This window comes from Sus scrofa, chromosome 14 (assembly GCF_054392235.1).
Source record: "Sus scrofa isolate SSC_HxYL_T2T_F1_AM1 chromosome 14, Sscrofa_HxYL_maternal_Yorkshire_Landrace_v2.0, whole genome shotgun sequence".
NCBI classification, from domain to species: domain Eukaryota; kingdom Metazoa; phylum Chordata; class Mammalia; order Artiodactyla; family Suidae; genus Sus; species Sus scrofa.
In genome coordinates, this window is record NC_139396.1 from 30514605 (window position 1) to 30536945 (window position 22341).

The following is a 22341-nucleotide window of genomic DNA, read 5'->3' on the forward strand; positions in this document are numbered from 1 at the left end:
TACAACCTCATGACTCCTAGTCGGATTCGTTTCTGCTGCACCACGATGGGAACTCCTGCCAGGGTCTCTTAAGGGCTGACAGCAAGTTGATGGCATGCCCTGCTTTCTACACCTTCCTTTCAGCCACATTTTTAATCCCCAAGCCTTACTCGCTATGTGCTGGGATTACTTTGCAAAAGCATTTCCTCCCTTATCCTTTGTTTTTCCTGTTATCATTGTCTCCTATCTCAGTTCTTTTAATCTCAAACAGGTTATCTGGGGTGTGGATTACTGGTGTGTGCTTTATGACTAGGTTGTAATTTATTAACCAAGGGACAACCTCATGCCACAGGCCCTGCCTAACCTCAGCGGATATAGAGTGAGTGGCCCACTTACTAGTTGTCTAGGCAGCAAGCATGGTTAGGGTAAATGGTTTGGCCCTGTAATCACTGTTGGGTTCATACCCTAGCTTTACCCCTTAAAACTTCTAAGGGAAAATTACCCACCTTTCCTGTGGTCAGTTTCCTTATCTCTTAAACTAGGGCTAATAATAATATTTGTATAAATAATATAATATATGTAGCAGGGCTGGAACAGTGCTTTTTTTTAACTGAAGTATAGCTGCTGTTAATTCTGCTGTACAGAAAAGTGATCCAATTGTATATATATGATACTCTTTTTTCATAAAGAAAGTCAAATTTTATTGATATCTAACTTTCAACATAATTACGGTGAACTCAGGTCCAGTCTAGGGGGTTGAGTTTAGAGGCATATAAAAGTGTGTACCAACCATAATTTTTCTGTCTGCCTAAACAACACTCGCATCGCATGTTTGGAGTGGGGAAATCAAACAGTAGGGTTTTTTTATATTCCTTTTAAAAATTATTTTCCATCATGGTTTATCATAGGACATTGAGTACAGCTCTCTGTGCTATACAGTAGGACCTTGTTGTCTGTGCCCTCTCGTGTGTGATAGCTTACCTCTGCGAACCCCAACCTCCCACTCCTGCCCTCTCCCTTGGCAAGCACACATCTGTTCTCTGTGTCGGTGAGTCTGTTTCTAGAACAGTGCTTTCTTGTGCATATAAGGGCAAATCAGTATATAGTCTTCTAGTCGGTGTTGCTGGTGCCCCAGCTGCCCTTCGTGTATCTGGAAACCAGGTAAGAAAATGTCCAATTAGAGGGACAGTGGACGCTTTCAGGTCTTGAGTTCCTCTTCCAGGTCTTACATTCGATAGACACTCCCACCAAATAAATGCATTCTCTGTGTCTTGGAATACAGGCTAAAAGTGTCATTGTCACGTGACTCAAGAATTCAGCAACTTGGCCAAGTAGAATTTTTTAAAGGGAGTCACCTGCACGGTTGATCTGAGAACACCCAGGCTGCTGCCTGAGCCCCTGCCAGCTCTTCTACAGGCTGAGAGTCATCTTTGGCAAAGAAATGAAAGAAATGTCCTTGTTCACTATCTGTCTTCCTCCAGTGCTCTGTGTTGGCTAATACTGTCATTTTCCATCATTGTTCACCACGGCCTGAAGCCATTAGTTCCTTTAATTCAGTGTATCTTTTCCCTAGTGATGGATATTACCGATATCATACATGGGAAGGTGGATGATGAAGAAAAGCAGCATTTTATTCCCTTTCAGCAGTAAGTACTTTGGCACGTATCCCGGGTGACTTGAGACCTAGATTGGGCCTTTGGATGGTGTGTTAACATGGATCCAGGTGCCAGGAACCTTCTGCCGAGTGAGAGAAGGCCAGCTCTTAAGCTGAAAGATAGAGGTTGAGAGAAAGCTTTATTCATAAGAGTTCTTCACATTGGACTCCAATTTAAGAGAGTAGACTGAACTTTCCTTACTCTGCGGAAATGGCCAGAGGAACATAAGGGGCAGATCTCCCAGAGAATGGTGCCATTTAAGTGCCAGAAATGCCAAAGCCTGTGCTTTGTCATATGCAGCAGGTATCACAGAGGACAAGCGCAGGGCTTTTCAGACTGCCGCCTGCATGTGAATCAGCTAGGATCTTGTTAGAATGCAAAACATGGTGGGTTTGGAGTCTACATCTAACAAGCTTCTAGGTGATGCTGCTGCTGCAGGTCAAGGGACCACACTTGGAGGAGCTTTGGGAGATTCAAGGGTGAAGGGTGGACTAATCCTTGGCTTCCGGCAAGTGGAGGAAAGCCAGCCTGGGAGTGCATGGAAGGATTCTCCGCAGAGTGGCATGCAGACCCCCTGCTGAGCTCCAGGGTCTTGAGCCCTGGGTGGACCACTAGGGCGGGGGCTCGGGTGAGCTGTTGGAGAACAAGGCTCAATCCCCGCAACCCTGAGGGAGCGTGCACGTGGACATCATGACCGGCTCTAGTGATCACAAACTGCCTACCCTGCGCATTGCTGGGTATTGCTGAATCTGAATCCTAATAGAGCTGTTGTGTCAGTGAGAAAAGAGGATTGTCTCAGCCAGCGTGCAGCCCCCACAGCAGATCAGTATGACAGACTGACAAGTCCAAAAACCAGCCCAAGGATATTTGCGTTAATATATGCTCTTACTAAGTATTATAATATTTTTAAAATTATTTTAAAATATTAATTTTAAAAGCAATGGAGAAAGATAAACTATGCAGGAGATACTGTTTGAGAAAATTAGCTAACCATGTAAGAAGCGTAAGTTAGAGCCTCATCTCTCAACTTAGACCAGTGTAAATTCCAGATGATAACACATGTAAGAGCCAGAAATCTGACAGTAATATAGGAAAGTGAGAGTTTTACCTGGTGACGATGTGTGGGAGATCTTTCTGAGTCAGACACCAAAGATTTGACTGAAAAAGAAAAATTGACAAGTTTAATCACTCAAAAATTTTAAGCAGTTGATACGTAGAAGAAATTGAAGGAGTTGGTGCTGTGACACAGTAGATTAAGAGTCTGACTACAGAAATTGACAGAACATTATACATCAACTATTTTAAAAAAGGGGGGATCTGACTGTAGTGGCTCAGGTCACTTCAGAGGCATGGTTTGGATCCCCAGCCCTATGCAGTGGTTTAAAGGATCCGGCGTTGCTACAGCTGTGGCGTAGATCACAGGTCACATTCAATTCCTGACCCAGGAACTTCCATCATGTCACGGGTACAGCCATTAAAAAAAGAAAGAAATTTAATAATATCTTTGAAATGTGTATGAAAAAGAATAAGTATTCTTAAAATACAAGGAATTAATAGAAGTTCATAAGATTGGAGTTCCCGTCATGGCACAGTGGTTAACAAATCCGACTAGGAACCATGAGGTTGTGGGTTCGGTCCCTGCCCTTGCTCAGTGGGTTAACGATCCGGCGTTGCTGTGAGCTGTGGTGTAGGTTGCAGACGCAGCTCGGATCCCGTGTTGCTGTGGCTCTGGTGTAGGCCGGTGGCTGCAGCTCCAATTAGACCCCTAGCCTGGGAACCTCCATATGCCGCAGGAGCGGCCCAAGAAATAGCAAAAAGATGGAAAAAAAAAAGTTCATAAGGATGTAAGAAGGAAACATACACACACCAAGAAATAGCCTATAAATTCATTGAGAATCAATGAAAGGCAAATTTAACAATGAGGTTTAGTTTGGGGATTGACCATGTTTTAAAAATTTATATGATATCCAGTGTTCGGTGGCTGTAAAGAAACATTACTTACAGGAGTATCTGTTGTTATAATACATTAAAAGCCTTAAATTTTAGAAATTTCAAAGACTATGCTCCATAATTAACAGTGCTTATTTCTATCAGTGTCATTTTAGGTGATTTTGCTCCTCTTTCTGTTTAACTCTCTTCTCTCTTTTCTATGATAAGTACGTATTTGTAATTTTATTTAAAATATTAAAATCCTTTTCTTTCATTTTAAAGTCCAGCATCTTTGGGCTCATTTCTAAATAAATGTACTAGTACAAATGGCTTTGCCAAGTACTACTTCCCTTCCTCATCCAGGGACTGCTATTTAAAAAATTTTTTTAAATGTATTTAATCTAATATCCTACCACTTATATACCAACCCTCCAAGAATATGGTGAAGTAAATATTTCATGTAGCTTGGTGCTAATATGAATTGTGATGTAACCTTCAAATTCATGAATGCTGCTTCCAATATATATATGTTTACTGAATAAATATGATATATTAAATTTAATAATACAATAAAGTATATCATAATCATATTAATATATTAGATTAAATGACTTCATATACTAAATCAAACATATTACTGTATATAATATGCAATAAAATCATTGCATAAATATCAAATATATTTAAATATTTAAAATATCAATACATTATACTTATGATAAACATAAATAACTTTCATATCCATCAGTTTTTTCCCATGAATGTTGTCTCTGTTTTTTGTATCTATATAGTTATGTAAGTATTAGGTATACATGTATATTAATGTAATAGAAGCAGCATTCATGAATGTGAATGTTACATGAAATACTGTAAAATAATATTAGTATTATACATGTATATGTAAATAATAGCAGCAGCAGTTCATGGATATGAAAGTTATTGTGTTCCATAAAAATGTTATAAATATATATACAATAGAAGCAGCATTATGGGTACGAGTTGCCCCTAATGTAGTTTTCTATCTTCATCTCACTTCTCAGGTGGGTTCTTCCTTTGGTTATGGGCTTTCCCACTTACTTTCTGAATCAGCTCTTACTTAGCAGTCACGCTGAAACAGTGAGCCTCAGATTGTCTCCAGCGGATAATAATACAGGCTTTGAGTCTCTGCGGAGCCTAGCCTTAATTTGATTACCGCTCACTGTGTGGCCAGCAGTCACTATAAAGCTTTCATGATGCAAATCACAGCCTCCGGCATTTAACTCCTACAATTTATGGCAAATGCTTTCATAACTTACCTCCAAAGCTTTAGAGTTGATAATATGGGGAGAGTTTTATATGTGTATCCTCCTCGTCCATTTGAGAAAAAGAGTCATTTGCAGGCCACTCACATGGTGGCAATCCCACTTTACAGAAAGATAGTTCAGCCAAAAACGTGCCTACCCCCTCTGGTCAGGATATACATCTGAACTCTGCAAAGAGAGCTGGCCTGTGTGTCCTGGGCAAGATAATAAAACCATAGCAGAGGAGATGGGACGGACCATTGTCCTGCCCTGGGCTGATACGTAGTTGCTGATAGCACTTGTTCTTTCCATAGAATGGGGGCTGGGCTGGGCTCTTTGCTCACCCCGTAGGAGCCTCAGCCTGATGTGACCATTAAAGTGACACTTGTTTGCTGGGATCTGTGCCACTGCAACCCTAAATATAATTTGCCATCACATGAGATTCTAAGAATGCCATCCAGAAGCTGCTGCATATATTACTGCTCTTGTACACTGAGTGTTGGTACTAGTTGGGGACCCTCAAGGCATGTGCTCTAGCCCATTTCCTTACAGGTGAGGAAACTGAGGCCCAGAGGTGACTGGCAGAGGTCATTTCCGGTAGCACCAGAACTAGAGGCTGGGTCTCCTGCCACTTGCCCTGACCGTTGAGGATTCGGTGACTTGGAGCCTCTCCCACCTTGTAAAGTGCATCGAGCATCCCCTCTGTCTGGTTTTAGTTGTTAACCCTTGACCATCAGTTGTGTTTGTTCCTGGGTTTTTTGTTCCTCTCTCTCCCCCACATCATTTCAAAATGAATTTGGTATCTAAGATTTTACCCAGTGGGAAAATAAAGGAAAGATAGAAAGTGTCCTCTAGGTAGGTTCCTTTACTGTTTAAATTTCCGAATGATTCCCCAGGACTCACGGCTGAGGCTGTGCTGCAAGAAACTTCCTCTTTTTTCCTTACCAGTAATTTCTGACTTTCCCAGAATTGCCATGGAAACCTATATCCGGCAGAGGCAGCTAATCATGTCGCCCCTGATAACATCCCATGTGATTGGGGAGAATGAGCCGCTCACTTCAGTCTTGAATAAGGTGATAGCAGCCAAGGAAGTCAATCACAAAGGACAAGGTACTGAGCTGGGAGGGCCTCTGGTGGGGCCGGAGGGTGGCGGTCAGAGCTGGTGCTTGGACTCCAGCCTTGTCGTTATCTTTCTCTGATATAAAACAGACCTGCTGGGGACTGCCCATCTCAAAGTCTAACGAGCGCCAAGAATGCACCCAACCCTGAGCTGGATCACAGCTGTATTTTGTAAATTCTGTGCAACAAATTCCTTTCCCCTGAGTCTTTCCTCATTTTTTGTCCACCCTATAAGCCCAATGCTGTCTCTAGGTAAAGACACAAAGAAAGAGTTTTGTTGGGTTTGGGTTTTTGTTTTTGTTTTTTGTTTTTTTTTTGTCTTTTTGTCCTTTTAGGGCCGCACACGCGGCATATGGAGGTTCCCAGGCTAGGGGTCCAATCGGAGCTGTAGCTGCCAGCCTACACCACAGCCACAGCAACGCGGGATCCGAGTTGTGTCTGTGACCTACACCACAGCTCACGGCAACGCCGGATCCTTAACCCGCTGAGTGAGGCCAGGGATCCAACCCGCAACCTCATGGTTCCTAGTCAGATTCGTTAACCACTATGCCACGACGGGAACTCCAAGAAAGAGAATTTAGAAGATAATTATGTTCCACTCTCTGAGTATGTTTGTCCCATTGCATTTCCTAAAATGGAGAAGAAGGAGACCAAGGTAATGCAGATGAATATGTGTTAATATAAAATAATGGGGAAGTTCCCGTGTGGCACAGCAGGTTAAGGATTTGGTGTTGCCCCAGCTGTGGTGCAGGTTGCAACTGCTGTGCGGGTTCAGTCACTGGCCCAGGAACTTCCATATGCCTTGGGTGTGGCCAAAAAAAAGGGAAAAGGGCTATCTAGTGAAATGTTTTTAGTTGTTTTTAGTATTTCCATATATTATTTTGTTGACATTTAACTCAGAGGAGTTCTGCTTATTGAAAGTACACTTTTTAATTCAAATAATAAGGGAAAATAGTTAAAAATTTAAAACTCAAATACCAAGTTGGTGATAATTTGGTGATAATTTTGAAGATTGAGTCACTTTTTTAAACAAAATCGTTTGCCAAAGTGGAAGCAATTAGGAAACATATTATTTTTAGCATATTTAGTTTGCCACTTATTCAGAATTATCCTGAATAGGAAATACATATGAAGAATCATAGAATCTGGGGAGAGAGAGGGAATGAGATGGACTGGGAATTTGAGATTAATAGATGCAAACTATTGCTTTTAGAATGGATAAGCAATGAGATCTTTCTGTATAGTACTGGGAACTGTGTCTAGTCACTTATGATGGAGCATGATAATGTGAGAAAAAGGAATGTATAGGTGTATGTGTGACTGGGTCACCTTGCTGTAGAGTAGAAAATTGACAGAACACTATAAATCAGCTATAATGGAAAAAAACAAAAATCATTAAATTAAAAAAAAATCATAGAATCTGAAAATAAATAACCCGGAGTTCCCATTGTGGCTCTGTGGATTAAGAACCCAACATACTGTCCATGAGGACACAGGTTCGATCCCTTGCCTTGTTCAGTGGACTGAGGATCCGGCATTGCCATGAGCTGTAGCGAAGGTCACAGTTGCAGCTTGGATCCTGTGTTGCTGTGGCTGTAGCAGAGGCTGGCAACTGCAGCTCCAATTCGACCCTTATCCTGGGAACCTCCATATACCACAAGTGTGGCGATAAAAAGATTAAAAAAAATAAAATAACTAACTAAATGTATCTCTGTTGCTTTGGAACTCCTAACCTACGGATATAATTTGTTAGAGTGAAAAACCCTTACACTCAATAGATGGCTTTGTATGTATAATTTTTTAAAACAAAACTGAGGAAAATATTCTTTCTCTTCCTTCTTAACAGAACACTTTTCAAATGTTTTTGTGCTTTTCATAAATATTACTTTTGACTGCATAATATTCTATTGCTTAGATATTTAGAGCATGGAACTTCCTAGATTAGCGCTTATGTGCCTTCTAATTTTTCACCATTATATATATATATATTTTTTTTTTTTTTTCTTCTTTTTTGTCTTTTTAAGGACACCCACAGCATATGGAAGTTCCCAGATTAGGGGGTTGAATCAGAGCTGCAGCTGCTGGCCTATATCACAGACACAGCAACACAGGATCTGAGCCCCGTTTGCCACCTACATCAAGCTCATGGCAACACCTGATCCCTGACCCTGTGAGTGAGGCCAGGGATTGAACCTTCATCTTCATAGATACTGGGCGGATTCTTTTCCACTGCATCACAGTGGGAACTCCCCACCATTATAAATTTAAATAACCCTGATATGACTCTCTTTATACATGAAGCTTTTTCCGTATTTAGAACTACCTCCCCAAGAAAATTCCCAGAAATAGCATTTCTAGGCCAAGCGATGGGAAAAAGCTTAAACCTGGAGATACACATATTGTCCGAATGCTTCCCATTGATTTCTTTCTTTTCTTTTTTTTTGCTTTTTTTTTTTTGCTTTTTCAGGCCGCACTTGGTGGCATATGATTCCCAGGCTAGGGGTCCAATTGGAGCTACAGCTGCTGGCCTACACCACAGCCACAGCCACACAGGATCCGAGACACGTCTCCAACCTACACCACAGCTCACAGCAACACCAGATCTTTAACCCACTGAGTGAGGCCAGAGATCAAACCCACAACCCCATGGTTCCTGGTTGGACTTGTTTCCACTGTGCCACAATGGGAACCCCCCACTGATTTCTTACAGTGGGCAGGAATTACCATCTGCCTGCTTTGCAAACTGGTGTTTAAAAACCTCTACCTGGAGTTCTGGCTGTGTTACAGCAGGTTAAGGATCCAGTGTTGTCTCTTTGGTGGCTCAGGTTCAATCCCTGGCCTAACACAGTGGGTTAAAGATCCAGCGTTGCTGCACCTGTGGCGTAGGTCACAGCTATAGCTTGGTTTCAGTCCCTGGCCTGGGAACTTCCCTATGCCATGGGTGTGGCCGGAAAAGAAAAAGAAAAAAATCTTTACCTTTTGAAGTGTGAAAAGTGGACTTCCATAGCATTTAAAAAAAAAAAAAATTGCTTGACAGTGAATTCTTTAGCCCTCTTGTGTATTTATGTATTTTCTAAAGTTTTCCTTCTCGGTTTTTGTGAGCTCCTTACATAATGAAGATAATAACCTGTCTTATGGAGGACACATTATTTTCAATTTATGATTTACCAAATATTTAAAGATTTCTTGTACTTCTGTGTGAATTTTGTATCTGTGTTCTGTTTATTTGTGAGGATCTAAAAGTGTTTTTCTTCCAATGAAATTCATAATTTCCTGTATTTCCCCATCCCTTTTATAGGCATGTGTAGTATATGGCATAGGTAACATGCCTTTTGCTTTTTTATATATATCAGAATTTCAGTTAGGAAACAAACCCAACCAGTATCCATGAGGATGCCGGTTTGATCCCTGGCCTGGCCCAGTGGGTTAACCATTCAGTGTTGCCATGAGCTGTGGTGTAGGTTGCAGACTCAGCTCCAATCTGGCATTGTGTGGCTGTGGCGTAGGCCGGCAGCTGCAGCTCTGATTCGACCCCTAGCCTGGGAACCTCCATATGCCCCACCTGCAGCTCTAAAAAGAAAAAATAATTTCAGTTATTATATAGATAATTCCATTGCTTTTGTAATATCTACATTTGTTTCTCTAAGAAAAATGGTTCATTCTCAGAGATTTACTACACTTTTTTCTTTTAATTTTCTGTCTTTTTTGTTTACTTTTCTGTTAGGAATTTGTTTCAATGAAAATGTGTGACAAGAGATTAGACCGATTCTGTCCTAAGTAGCTAGAAAATTATCCCAGCACATTTATGAAGCTGTTCTATTTTTCATGATTTATGTCTCTTTGGCCATATGTTTAGTTACTGTATGTAATTAAACTTGATTTCATTGTTTCCATTGAAATATATGTTTTCTACTACTAGTATCACTCATTGCTGTAATTTTGCATTATTTGGGTATCTAATAGGGGCTGTCTTTATTCTTTTTTCTTCCCCAGAGTAAACATCTGTTCACCTCTCTGTCAAATTCTCAAAGAAATCCTGCTATGATTTTGTTGGGAGTGTCATTAAAATTCTAAGTTAGTGGGGGAGAATGTACATCTTTATAATAATGTATCTGTGTATATCAGTAACATGCATGTATTTTTCTCAGCGTTTGTGTGTACATTTATTATACAGATCATAACAAAGAACTAAAAGTTTATCTTTTATTCTTTTAAAGGACTTTGGGTTTCGTTGAAGCTATTGCCAGGGGATCTCACGCAGGTTCAGAAAAACTTCTCACACTTAGTGGATAGATCCACAGCAATCGCCCGGAAAATGGGCTTTCCTGAAATAATCCTTCCAGGTAAACGTTTGCTAGATTCACCTGTTCTGCATCTTCTAGGACTTCCTTCTATGCAGCAGTTACTTCTAAGGGGACCATTGAGGCAACTTGGATCCATCAGTTTTCCTCATCTACGTGCGGTGAGGAGATAGTGGGAAAAACAGGCAGGCCTGCCGCACCTTAGAAAACTACCCAGTGTGTGAGCCCAAGACAGTGCTTTTAAACGTAACTCCTAAATGTGTCTCTGTGGTCTCTTCCTTTGTGTTCCACACAAACCCCTTTGAAATAATTCCCCAGACCATCACCCATATATTCATAGCAGCACTATTCACAATAGCCAAGACATGGAAACAACCTAAATGTCCATCAACAGATGAAAGGATTAAAAATATGTGCTACATGTGTACAATGGAATACTACTCAGCCATAAAAAGGAATGAAATAGTGCCATTTGCAGCAACATGGATGCAACTAGGGATTCTCATAGTAAGTGAAGTAAGAGGAGAAAGACGAATATATCACTTACATGTAGAACCTAAAATATGGCAAAAATGAAACCTATTTGCAAAACAAGAACAGACTCACAGAATGGAGAATGGATTTGTGGTTTCCAAGAGGGAGGGGGAGAAGGGGATGGACTGAGAGTTTGGGGTTAGTAGATGCAAACTGTTATATTTAGAATGAATAAGCAATGAGGGCCTACTGTACAATACAGGAAACTATATCCAATCTCCAGGTATAGACCATAATGGAAGATAGTTTGAGAAAATAATGCATATTTTTGTATGCCTGGGTCATAACATTTTTTTGCTGTATAGCAGAAATTGACAAAACGTAAATCCATTGTTCTTTACTAAGCAAATTAAGGGAAAAAATTCTAGAAAATCAAGCTGTTATCTATTGTGTAAAAATTCAGGTTCTCTTAAACTAATGCAAGGTCTTATTCCTTCTTTGGGAGATTAAGGAGCAGTCATAATTTGATGCCTCACACATATGTAGTGGGTATTAAAAAAATATTTGTGGGGTGGATAAATAATAAAGCCATAGAATGGAGATGATCTTTTTCTTCTGTTCTCATAAAAAGTAGTTTTTCATCTGCTTATTTCATCCCTTCCAGAGCCGCTTGATGAATCCATATTCATCACTATTCTGGGAAAATGGTTTGTCTTCTTGTTTGCAAAAATAAGTATTGGTGCCCTTCCTGTAACTGGAGGCAGTTTTATTGCTACATCAAGGCAGAAATCTGGAAAAATAAAGTAGAAGTTTATTTTTTGGACAAAGTTAATTTGTCTTTGAAATCCGGCTGGAAAAGCTCTTTGTCATCAGTAGTAATGGGTCATAGACTGCCAGGGCTCTTAATAGATGTTAAAAATCATCTAGAATGATTTGTCCCAAATACTGGTTTTCCAATCAGCTAGTCAGGATCACCTGAGAAACATTAAAATACAGATTCCCAGATTTTTCTGGAAACTCTGACTTAGTTTGTAAGACCAGGACTCCCTGGGGTGTTCTGGTTATCAGCTAGGTTTGAGACATACAGATCTGGACCACTGTCTATCACCTTGTGGCTCCCTCTCATTATTTTTTTATTTTTTTTATTTATTTTTTTGGTCTCTTTGGAGCCACATCTGCAGCATGTCGAAGTTCCCAGGCTAGGGGTTGAATTGGAGCTGCACCTGCCACCCACAGCTACAGCCACAGCAATGCCAGATCAGAGCCATGTCTGTGACCCACACTGAAGGTCATGGTAACGCCAGATCCTTAACCCACTGAGCGAGGCCAGGGGTTGAACCTGCGTCCTCATGGATACTAGTCAGAATCATTTCTGCTGAGCCACAACGGAAACTCCCAGATCACCCTTCTCTTTAACTTGCTTATGTCTTACTCAGAATCCCACTTTGGAGCTCATCATCCTGTACATCAAGACCTGACCCTTCTGTTGTGTTTTATCTAAGAGAACAGCCCTTCCTCCATCCACTGTCACAAACAAGAAGCCTGACAGTCGCCCTTGACACCTCCCTTCCCTCACACCTCACATGCAATTAACAAAGAAGACCCATCAGTCTGTCCTTGGAAAGGCCTCTGAAATCCACCCCTTTCTCTCTGTCCCATTGCCACTGCCCAGGTCATAGCTAGTGTCATCTGTTCCCTGCACAACTGCTGTCACTTCCTCACGGGTTCTCTTATTTCTGCTCTTGGTACCTCAGCTGCTCTTCTACACTGTAGCATGAATCATCTTTTTTTTTTTTTTTTAATTTTTATTTTTTTGTCTTTTCTAGGGCCACTCCCGAGGCATATGGAGATTCCCAGGCTAGGGGTCGAATCAGAGTCACAGCTGCCGGCCTGTGCCAGAGCCACAGCAACACGGGATCCGAGCCGCATCTGCGACCTACACCACGGCTCACAGCAGTGCTGGATCCTTAACCCACTAAGCAAGGCCGGGATTGAACCTGCAACCTCATGGTTCCTAGTCAGATTCATTAACCACTGAGCCACGACGGGAACTCCCATCTTTTTTTTTTTTTTTTAATTTTGTCTTTATTAGAGTATAGATTTACAGTATGGTGTCAATTTCTACTGTAGAGCATAGCAACCCAGTTATATATATATACACGTATTCTTTTATTCTTTTTCTCATACTATGATCAAAGATAGTATGAAGGATCTTTTATAAACGCCAACCTGATATCGTTCCACTCCTTCCTGGCTGAAAACATGGTGATGACTTCTGTTTCTATTCAGGACGAAGACACAGATTCTTTTTTTTTCCCCCTGCTTTTTAGGGCTGCAACCATGGCATATGGAGGTTCCCAGGCTAGGGGTCGAATCAGAGCTGTAGCTGCCGGACTGTGCTGCAGCCACAGCAATGCAAGATCCAAGCCACATCTGCAACCTACACCACAGTTCACAACAACACTGGATCCTTAACCCACTGAGCGAGACCAGGGATCAAACCTGCATCCTCATGGATGGGAACTCCAAGACACAGATTCTTCACTTGGCCTTCAGGCCTTAGGGAAACTGGTCTTTTGTCTGTCTCTATAGCCCCATCTCACACCAGGTTTCCCCTCACTTGAAGAATTCAGTCGTATGTCTGCTACCTCTGGGCCTTTGCACGTGCCACTGTCTCCCACTCTTACTCTCCTTCCTCCAGTACCAGCTTGAAGGCAAGATTCCCATGCCCTCCAAACAAGGTTGGGACTTAGTGTCATGCTTTCACTGAGCCTGGCCGGTCCCTTCATTGGTCGTGCTGTATTTCTTCAGGTGACTGATCGTACCTCCCCACCCACCAGACGAAGCCATTTGAGGGTGAGGTTGGTACATGGCTCACATTGTCTCCCAAACGTCTAGCACGGTGCTTGTTACAGAGGAGCTCAGTCCGTTTTTCGGATGAGTAAATGAGTATGATTTTTATCGCACTGTACCAAAATTTACTCAACCAACTGTTTCTATGGTTGGAAATTGAGGGTGTTACCAAGTTTTCACTTTCATAAACACCACCATGAATATTCTTAGGGATAAATCTTTGCTCACATTTTTTTTATTGCTCACATTTTTTATCATAGTATAGTTAATGTACAATATTATATATGTTTCATGTGTACAACAGATAACGAATCACAATTTTTAAAGGTTGTATTCCATTTATAGTCATTATAAAATATTGGCCATAGTCCCTGTGCTGTATAATATATTCTCGTTGCTTATTTATTTTATCCATAGTGGTTCATACCTCTTAATCCCTTAGCCCTATCTTGCCCCCTACCCTCTTCCCTCTTCCCACTGGTAACTACTAGCTTGTTCTCTGTATCTGTGAGTCTGGTTTTTTTTTTTTTTTTGGTTTATTCACTAGCTTGTTTTATTCTTTAGATTCCACATACGAATGATATCATACAGTATTTGTCTTTCTCTGTCTGACTTTCTTTTATGAGAATCTCTGGATCCATCCATGTTGCTGCAGATGGCATTGTTTTGCTATTTTTTATGGCTGAGTAATATTCCATTGTGTTTATATACCATCTCTCTTACTCATTCATCTGTTGAAGGACACTAAACTGCACTTTAAAGACACTATGATATGTACGGAGAAGAAGAATGAGATCAACTAAAGGAAATAACACACACAAAAACTTCTGCTGTATGAATAGTTTATTGCATAGAGTATTTTATATCTTATATATAATTTACATCTTATTACCTCCCGAGAATTATAAACAGCAGCACTCACAAGATGGGTCGTAACCTTGCAGGAGACGTTCGGAATGATATTTATGTCACCCTGATCCACGGGGAGTTTGACAAAGGGAAAAAGAAGACACCGAAGAACGTGGAGGTGACCATGTCTGTGTATGATGAGGAGGGCAGGCTCTTGGAGGTACGTAGTGTCCTAGCAATCCCACTGCTGTCACACAGTTCTTCACAGTAACATGACTTAGGGTCTGATGTTAATTGTTCTCCACTGTTGAGTGCATTTGGTTTTTCCTAAGGGAAAAATAGGAAACCTGGTAAATTTGTGAGGAGCAATCACCAAATTTACTACTAAATTCATGTGGACTCTCATTTTCTCCGGTGCTGAAAAAGACCTCCCGTCACCAGGGATTTCAGGTAGATGCTTCCGATGGAGAGATTCCTTATCATTTTCAAGTTATTTAGCCCCTTTCAAGCCTGATAAGTTCCTCTGGGGCTCGTGTTCAGTGGCACACGTCCTCCATCTGGGTGAGCTGAGCCTGTGGAGAGGCACCTGTTAGAGCTGTTACACTGGAAAGCCTCTTGGTTCAAGGTCAGCTACCACTGCGCTCTTTAATTTTAGAAATCAGAAAACTGCAGTCCCAGAAGGATAAGCTATTTTCTCAGGGATGCACAGGACTCAGTAGTGGTGCTAAGAATGGATACACATGTCCTGACCTATTCCTTTAATGGGAGTAAACCTGGATTCTGACATTAAAGAGAAGGCCAGGTGGGGGTGGTTATGGGAGGTTTTCGTTGTCTCTCCTGCCACGTGGCTCCTCCTTTAAGAGCCATAGTTACCTGCCTTGGAATCCACTCTACTCCCTGATCACCTCATGGTGGGGGTCACAGCACAGTATACAGCCCTGTCACCTCCCCATGAATAGGATCATCTTTGAAATCAGTTGGCTCAGTCAAGTTGTCTTAAGGATTAGCAGAGTGCTGTGGGACGTGGTATGGGAATGACCTATTGTGCCCTTGAGCCGCAGGAGTTCAAGTTCATATCCTCACGGCTTTGCTCACTAGGCTGGAAGTGCCCCCGGGGAGACCTGGTTCTGCTGAATGAGGGGTTCATTTCGAGGAAGAGGCAGCCCTAAGTTCTAAGTTCTAGTGAACATGCCACTGCAGCTGCAGGCCAGGTCCTTAGAGAGGAGTGTAGTTGGGGCCTCACCCAGTGGTGCTTCTGCACGCATGGCTCCCGGTCACCCTTACTGGCCTCTCTTCCCTGAGAGAGGAAACAAGAAAGTAGAAAACTTAGGGCTGGGATGGAAGAGAGGATAAAATTTCCAGCAAAGAGGAATGAATGGCAAGCTGGTGCCAGGTGCCTCAGCAACCAATACCTTTGGACACTTAGCCCCTTACAGAAGGTGCTAGGAGCTCATCCTTGCTCTACTCTTTGCCCCCACATGCAACTGGCTGGCCACGCAGGGTAAACTTAGTGTTTTTGATCTTACTACCTCCTTCTCACTTTTTTCTTTCCATTTAAAGAAAGCAGTTCATCCTGGTGCTGGGTACGAAGGCATTTCTGAGTACAAGTCGGTGGTCTACTACCAAGTCAAGCAGCCCTGTTGGTATGAGACTGTGAAGGTGAGCATGTGCCCTGTGTAACCCCATCGTATATGAGACCTTTGCAGCATATGGACCTCACTGGGGTGACATTGGAGCTGCAGCTGCAAGCCTACACCCCAGCCACAGCAATGGCAGATCCTTAATCTACTGAGCCTGGCCAGGACTTGAACCCACATTCTCATGGAGACTAGTCAGGTTCTTAACCCATTGAGCCACAGTGGAACTCTATGAGACCTCCTTTAGATTCCTTTCTGTGTTCTACCCACACATCATTCTCCTTTATCCTGAAGGTTTGGATAAGTTGCCAGGGGTGTGTGTTAAGAAAGAAACTGATGGGAGTTCCCATTGTGGCTCAGTGGTTAACGAATCCGACTAAGAACCATGAGGTTGCAGGTTTGATCCCCAGCCTCACTCAGTGGGTTAAGGATCCGGCGTTGCCGTGAGCTGTGGTGTAGGTTGCAGACGCGGCTCAGATCCCACGTTGCTGTGGCTGTGGTATAGACTAGCGGCTACAGCTCCGATTAGACCCCTAGCCTGGGAACCTCCATATGCCGCGTGTGCGGCCCTAAATGGACAAAAAAAAAAAAAAAGAAAGAAAGAAAGAAAGGAACTGATCATCGTAACTCTGCAGAAGAGCTTTTATCTTTCATAAGCTTCAGAAAGCTTAAATAACATTCTTGCTCAGAAACGTGTTGAAATTTGAAGAGAGAAGCGTGTGGTTGTAAGGATGCAATAGGCTGCCAAGATGGTCCCGAACCAAATGGAGATTTTCACACTCTGCAAGCAGTTTCCTAACATTTCTTTCCTTCCTGGCCTCTAACCAAGTGTTCTGGGCCTCTTTTCAATTTAAATATGTGTCTGGCAGATTCCAGTGCTTTTCATTCAGATCCATCGTCGTGTGTGAGCCTTACTATAGCCCTACGACTAGAATAGTCCAAGTGGCAGTAGCCCTTTTGCTGATGACATAGCTGACATTCAAAGAAGTGAAGGGACCTTCTAAGATAGACCAGGATGAGAAAGAATATAAAAAAGAAAATATATCACATATGTATGACTGAGTCACTTTGCTGTACAGTGGAAATTGGCACCACATTGTAAATCAACTCTACTTGAATTTAAAAAATTTTTTAAAAAGTGACTTACCAAGTACCTCTAGCTGTTCAATGTTGGAGCCTAAACTGGAGCTCATGTCTTCTGCACCCCATGATCCATTGGCTCTTTCTGATTGTCCAAGTGTTATGAGCTATCCATACAACAGTTTAAAAAAAAAAAAATTTGCAGGAGTTCTCTTCATAGCTCAGCAGAAACGAATCCGACTAGGAACCATGAAATTGTGGGTTCGATCCCTGTTCTCACTCAGTGGGTTAAGGATCCAGTGTTGCCGTGAGCTGTGGTGTAGGCTACAGACGCTGCTCGGATCTGGTGTTGCTGTGGCTCTGGCGTAGGCCGGCAGCTACAGCTCAGACTAGACCCCTAGCATGGGAATCTCCGTATGCCACATGTGCGGCCCTTGAAAGACAAAAGACAGAAAAGAAAAAAAATTTTTGCGGCGTTCCCACTGTGGCTCAATGAGATCAATGGTGTCTCTGCAGCAGCAGGGACACGAGTTCAATCCCTGGCCCAGTGCAATGGGTTAAAGATCCGGCTTTACCACACCTGTGGCGAGGGTTGCAACTCTGGCTTAGAATCGGTCCCTGGCCCAGGAACTCTATATGCTGCTGGGTGCCCTCCCCCAAAAAAAAAGAAAGAAAAAGAAAAGAGGAAGTTCCCATTGTGGCTCAGTGGTGATGAGCCCGATTGGTGTCCAGGGGAATTCGGGTTCAATCCCTAACCTTGCTCAGTGGGTTGGGGATCCAGCATTGCCGTGGACTGTGGTATAGGTTGCAGACGTGGCTCGGATCTGGCGTTGCTGTGGCTGTAGTGAAGGTTGGCAGCTGCAGCTCTGATTTGACCCCTGGCCTGGGAACTTCCATATACTGCAAATTCGGCCCTAAAAAAAACAAAGAAGACAAAAAACAAAAAAGAAAAGAAATTTGCACTATTACCTCAATTCGGAAGTAACCATCTTCTACAGTTTTATATATTTCATATGTTCTGAATCATGCTGTTCGTACAAATTTATAGTGTGCCTTTTCAAACTACTTCTCTTGAGGCATTGGAAGTTCTTCAGAAATGTATTTTTAGATACTTGCAAAATATTCCATTATACAATCATGGCATGATTATATAATACAATCATTAAACTGTTGGCCGTAATTTCTCTGCTCTTTTCATTGCCCATGCCTTGGTTTTCCCTGCCCTTTCTATGTATATAAGCAACAAAAACAGGCCTCCTTGTCCCCAGTGTTCTATCTTTTCCTTCTTTAGAGGCCCTAATTATTACCATATGAATATACACCTTGCAGTCTGAAAGGTTCCATATAGACCTGAAAGTACCAACCTTTTCCCTCTGAACTATTTCCTGTTTCCCACCTGAGAAAGTCCTGGGACTGTGTGACATCTCCATTTTCAGAATCAATGATAGTCAGCAAAGATGATTGTTTCTTGAGATGCTTTGAATTTTGAAAATCGCTCAGTGTCCTTTGAAGGAAACCCTGCCCTATTTCTCACTCAATAGAAATTAGTCCTGCGACCAGATGCTACAGTGAGCTCTGAGTACGAAGGCCTGTGCTGATATAAACTCTTCCTTTCTTACGATTGTTCAGGTATCCATTGCTATAGAAGAGGTCACACGCTGTCATATAAGATTTACCTTCCGACACAGGTCGTCTCAGGAATGTAAGTAGTAGGGGATCTTTGACTATTTTCATCCAAAAAATATTATCTCCTGCTTGGCAGTGCTTTTTGTGGGTCTGGAGAACAGGATACGTGGCACCTTTATATCAAGAGCCATTGGTGCTAAGGAAATCCAAGGAATGACTTATTCTAGGCTGGGAGATCTGTGTTTATCCTTCTATATCTGAATTTCTTGTGGGGAGATGGGGGAGAGTGAGGGTGGCCTGGACTCAGGTGGGAACAGCAGGGGTGGAGCGAAAGGGCATGGGTGCCAGAGGCCCTGGGGATGCAGAGTTGGTGTTGGGGGAATCATTGTCAACACCCCCAGTTCTTTTTTTTTTTGTCTTTTTAGGGCCACTGCACCCATGGCATATAGAGGTTCCGAGGCTAGGGGTCGAATTGGAGCTACAGGTGCTGGCCTATGCCACAGCTCACAGCAACGCCAGATCCTTAACCCACTGAGCGTCAGGGATCCAACTCTCAGCCTCATGGTTCCTAGTTGGATTCGTTTCCACTGCGCCACGACGGGAACTCCTGGTTTTTTTTTGTTGTTGTTTTTTTTTTTTTGTTTTTTTCGTTGGTTTTTTTAAACACCCTCAGTTCTGATTTGGATGATTGAGTGGACTCAGAGATGTAGGAAGAGGAGCTCACTTGGGGGCACCAGAAGATTTCAGTTAGGGAGTTGTTTCCTCTGAGAGCCTGTGCCGTGCACATCACATGGGGCTTATTGGAGCTCCCTGAATTGTGCTGATGACAGTGTGTTTGCACACGAGCCCCCAGAGCAAAATGTGCCATCAGCTCTCAGAGCCATCACCGCCTGGTATCCCTTTGCCCTGCTCAGACACGTATTCCTGTCTTTTCAGCCAGAGATAAATCAGAGCGCGCCTTTGGGGTGGCCTTCGTGAAGCTGATGAACCCGGATGGCACCACTCTGCAGGATGGGAGGCACGATCTGGTGGTTTATAAGGTGGTGCGAAAGAAAGAGGCTCAGAATATTGCTGAGGACATATTTACTCTCTCCAAAACCGGTTCTGAAAACTCCTTTCAGACTTATATATATACATATTGACAGCTTCTCTAGGCCTGTACACGTTTGCCCCTTCAAGTCTAGAGCCCTAGAGCATTGTGGTCACACTAGCTCCGTGGCCTCGCATCCCCTTTCTGGAAAGAGCATGTTGCATTAGCACGTGGACTCCTCAAGGACAGACCCTCCCTCTCCTGCACATGGGTCCGTGCAGGTGAACAGTTGAGGGCTGCCCCCAGCCTTCTGCTCTCTGTCTCGCCCTGCAGTGGAGTGTTGATAGTTGCGCTGCTGGGCTGGGTTAGTGTGGTGGGTGTGGCAGGATGTGGTTTTCATATCAGCTCAAGGCAGGCACCATGTCTCTGCCATGGGGCCCCCTTTCCTTTCCTGTCAGTTTGGTCCTTGTACTCCCCTCTAACTGTTGCAGAGCTGTCACTTCCACTGAGATTTTAGCCAAGGAAGTAGATGTTGGGAAGATCTCATTTGTCCAACAATATCCAGGAGGCTTTTCACACAGCTGGGTAGCTTTCTTGAGATGAATGTACCTGGTGTGTCTTTCCCTTCATGGCTCCTTGGCTCATAAATAACGTTAGAAGGCATGGCAAGCTCTTTTTTCTCAATGGACCCAATGAGGTGTAATTGTGACCATGTACACAATCAAGAAAACAAAATCCCTGTGTAGCCCTGGGAACTACGTCTAGTCACTTATGATGGAGCATGATAATGTGCGAAAGTAGAGTGTGTACATGGATGTGTAACTGGGTCACCGTGCTGTACAGTAGGAAAAAAATTGTATTGGGGAAATAACTTAAAAAAAAGAGAAAAGAAAAGAAAATCCATCCTTATTCTTTGTTACGTTTATTTATGTAGACCAGAGACTAGGATATTGATTTCTAGTGCATAACTTACTCCACTTTCATTCAGTATTGAAATTATTTCCACGCCCAGACTCCGGAAAGGTATGAATGTGTCTCAGGGTTGGAAGGGATCTCATTGAAGGAAACTTCATTTCTCATGTTGAAAATGCCCTGCACTCAGGGTAGATACTTTTCTATCTCCACGTAAGAGATTTTGTCCCTGCTTTGGGATTCCCAACATGCTCCCTTTACAGGGTGACAACAAGAAAATGGAAGATGCCAAGTTCTACCTGAGCCTGCCTGGAACCAAGGCAGAGATGGAAGAAAAGGAGCTCCAAGCATCCAAAGCCTTAGCCAACTTTACACCAACCAAGGATAGCACAAAAGATAGCTTTCAGATCGCCACACTCATCTGCTCTACAAAGCTCACCCAGAACGGTAGGCGTGATGACCTGAGTGACACCAGCATTGGGTTTTCTCTTTGGTTTCCATGGATTTCTTTGTTAGCCTTGGGGCACTGGACCCTGTGCGGGGCTGTCTTCTGAGGTGCAGTTCTGGGCAGTCTGGATTCTGCACTCAGCTCTTCATGAACTCCACTGTCGTGCCCTATGATGTTGATAATAAGAGGAGGACACTGGTCCTGGCAGAGGAATGTCAGTCTCCTGCCTAAGCAGGTGTGGCCAAGAGCAGGGAGGGTTTCCCATTAGCCTTCCATCTTTCCCCCTACAGATTCTTCTTTCCCAATCTTTCCCAAGTGGTCAGAGATTTTCCATAAAATCAGCTCAGCAGTTCAAATGGGGCATCATTTTGTCCTTTCTTGAAATCTGATAGCAATAAAAAGTTAAAAACTTCTTGTGAGTGTATCAGGGCATGTGATGGCCAATCACAGCTTCTTACTCTTTTAACCTATGTAATATTTAAGGAATCCTACTGAATAAAGAGATCCAAGAATTGGCTGCTTAGGGGACTTGCTTTAGAAATCCTGTACTCCCTGTTCTGTGTAGAGGATTGGTCCCTTTGACCTCTGAGAAGATTTGGGGGAGGTACCTGCAAGGGGCTTGGCCTTAGAGAAGTGACAAGGTAGACAAAACAGCTTAAATGTAAGGTACACTCAAGAATCAGAAAAATGGTTGATTTTTAGAAGGGCTCTGTGTTGGTTGTTTTGATGAATCATGGTCAGGTAGAGAATACGGGTAGTATTTCCACTTGGACAAGTGGCTGGACTCAACAGAGTGAGGTTCAGATCTGCTCCATATGGGAAAGTAAAAACATACCAAAGATTAAGCCAAAAGGAAGGCAAAATCATGGAGACCTGAGAAGGTCTGTGGTTACAGAGTGCTGGGGGAGAGAGGGAGGGTGGAAGAGGCAGAGCACAGGGGACTTTTAGGGCAGTAAAACTATATACTTTAGGAGTTCCCATTGTGGCACAGCAGAAACAAATCCGACCAGTAACTATGAGGTTGCGGGTCGATCCTTGGCCTCGCTCAGTGGGTTTAAGGATCTGGCGTTGCCCTGAGCTGTGGTGTAGGTCGCAGACATGGCTCAGATCCTGCGTTGCTGTGGTGTGGTATAGACCAGCAGCTGTAGCTCCGATTCATCCCCTCGCCT

The 22341-nt window shown here is 42.9% G+C and overlaps 1 protein-coding gene and 1 long non-coding RNA gene across 3 annotated transcripts in view; one reads left to right on the forward strand and one right to left on the reverse strand.

Annotated features, from left to right (window-relative positions):
• Window positions 1-22341, forward strand: part of DOCK5 (dedicator of cytokinesis 5) — a 238966-nt gene that overhangs the window by 123738 nt on the left and 92887 nt on the right. For both annotated transcript variants that reach the window (XM_084997723.1, XM_084997722.1), the window contains exons 11-18: window positions 1553-1625; window positions 5811-5953; window positions 10180-10305; window positions 14535-14659; window positions 16000-16098; window positions 18786-18858; window positions 19719-19822; window positions 20988-21171. In XM_084997723.1, the coding sequence (XP_084853849.1) occupies window positions 1553-1625; window positions 5811-5953; window positions 10180-10305; window positions 14535-14659; window positions 16000-16098; window positions 18786-18858; window positions 19719-19822; window positions 20988-21171 (927 nt within the window). The remainder of the gene's footprint in view (window positions 1-1552; window positions 1626-5810; window positions 5954-10179; window positions 10306-14534; window positions 14660-15999; window positions 16099-18785; window positions 18859-19718; window positions 19823-20987; window positions 21172-22341) is intronic.
• On the reverse strand, window positions 656-5078 carry LOC110256828 (uncharacterized). Its single transcript, XR_002338836.2, has 2 exons — window positions 4859-5078; window positions 656-2792 (listed from the first exon to the last, which is right to left on the reverse strand). It is a non-coding gene; the product is annotated as an uncharacterized LOC110256828 (long non-coding RNA).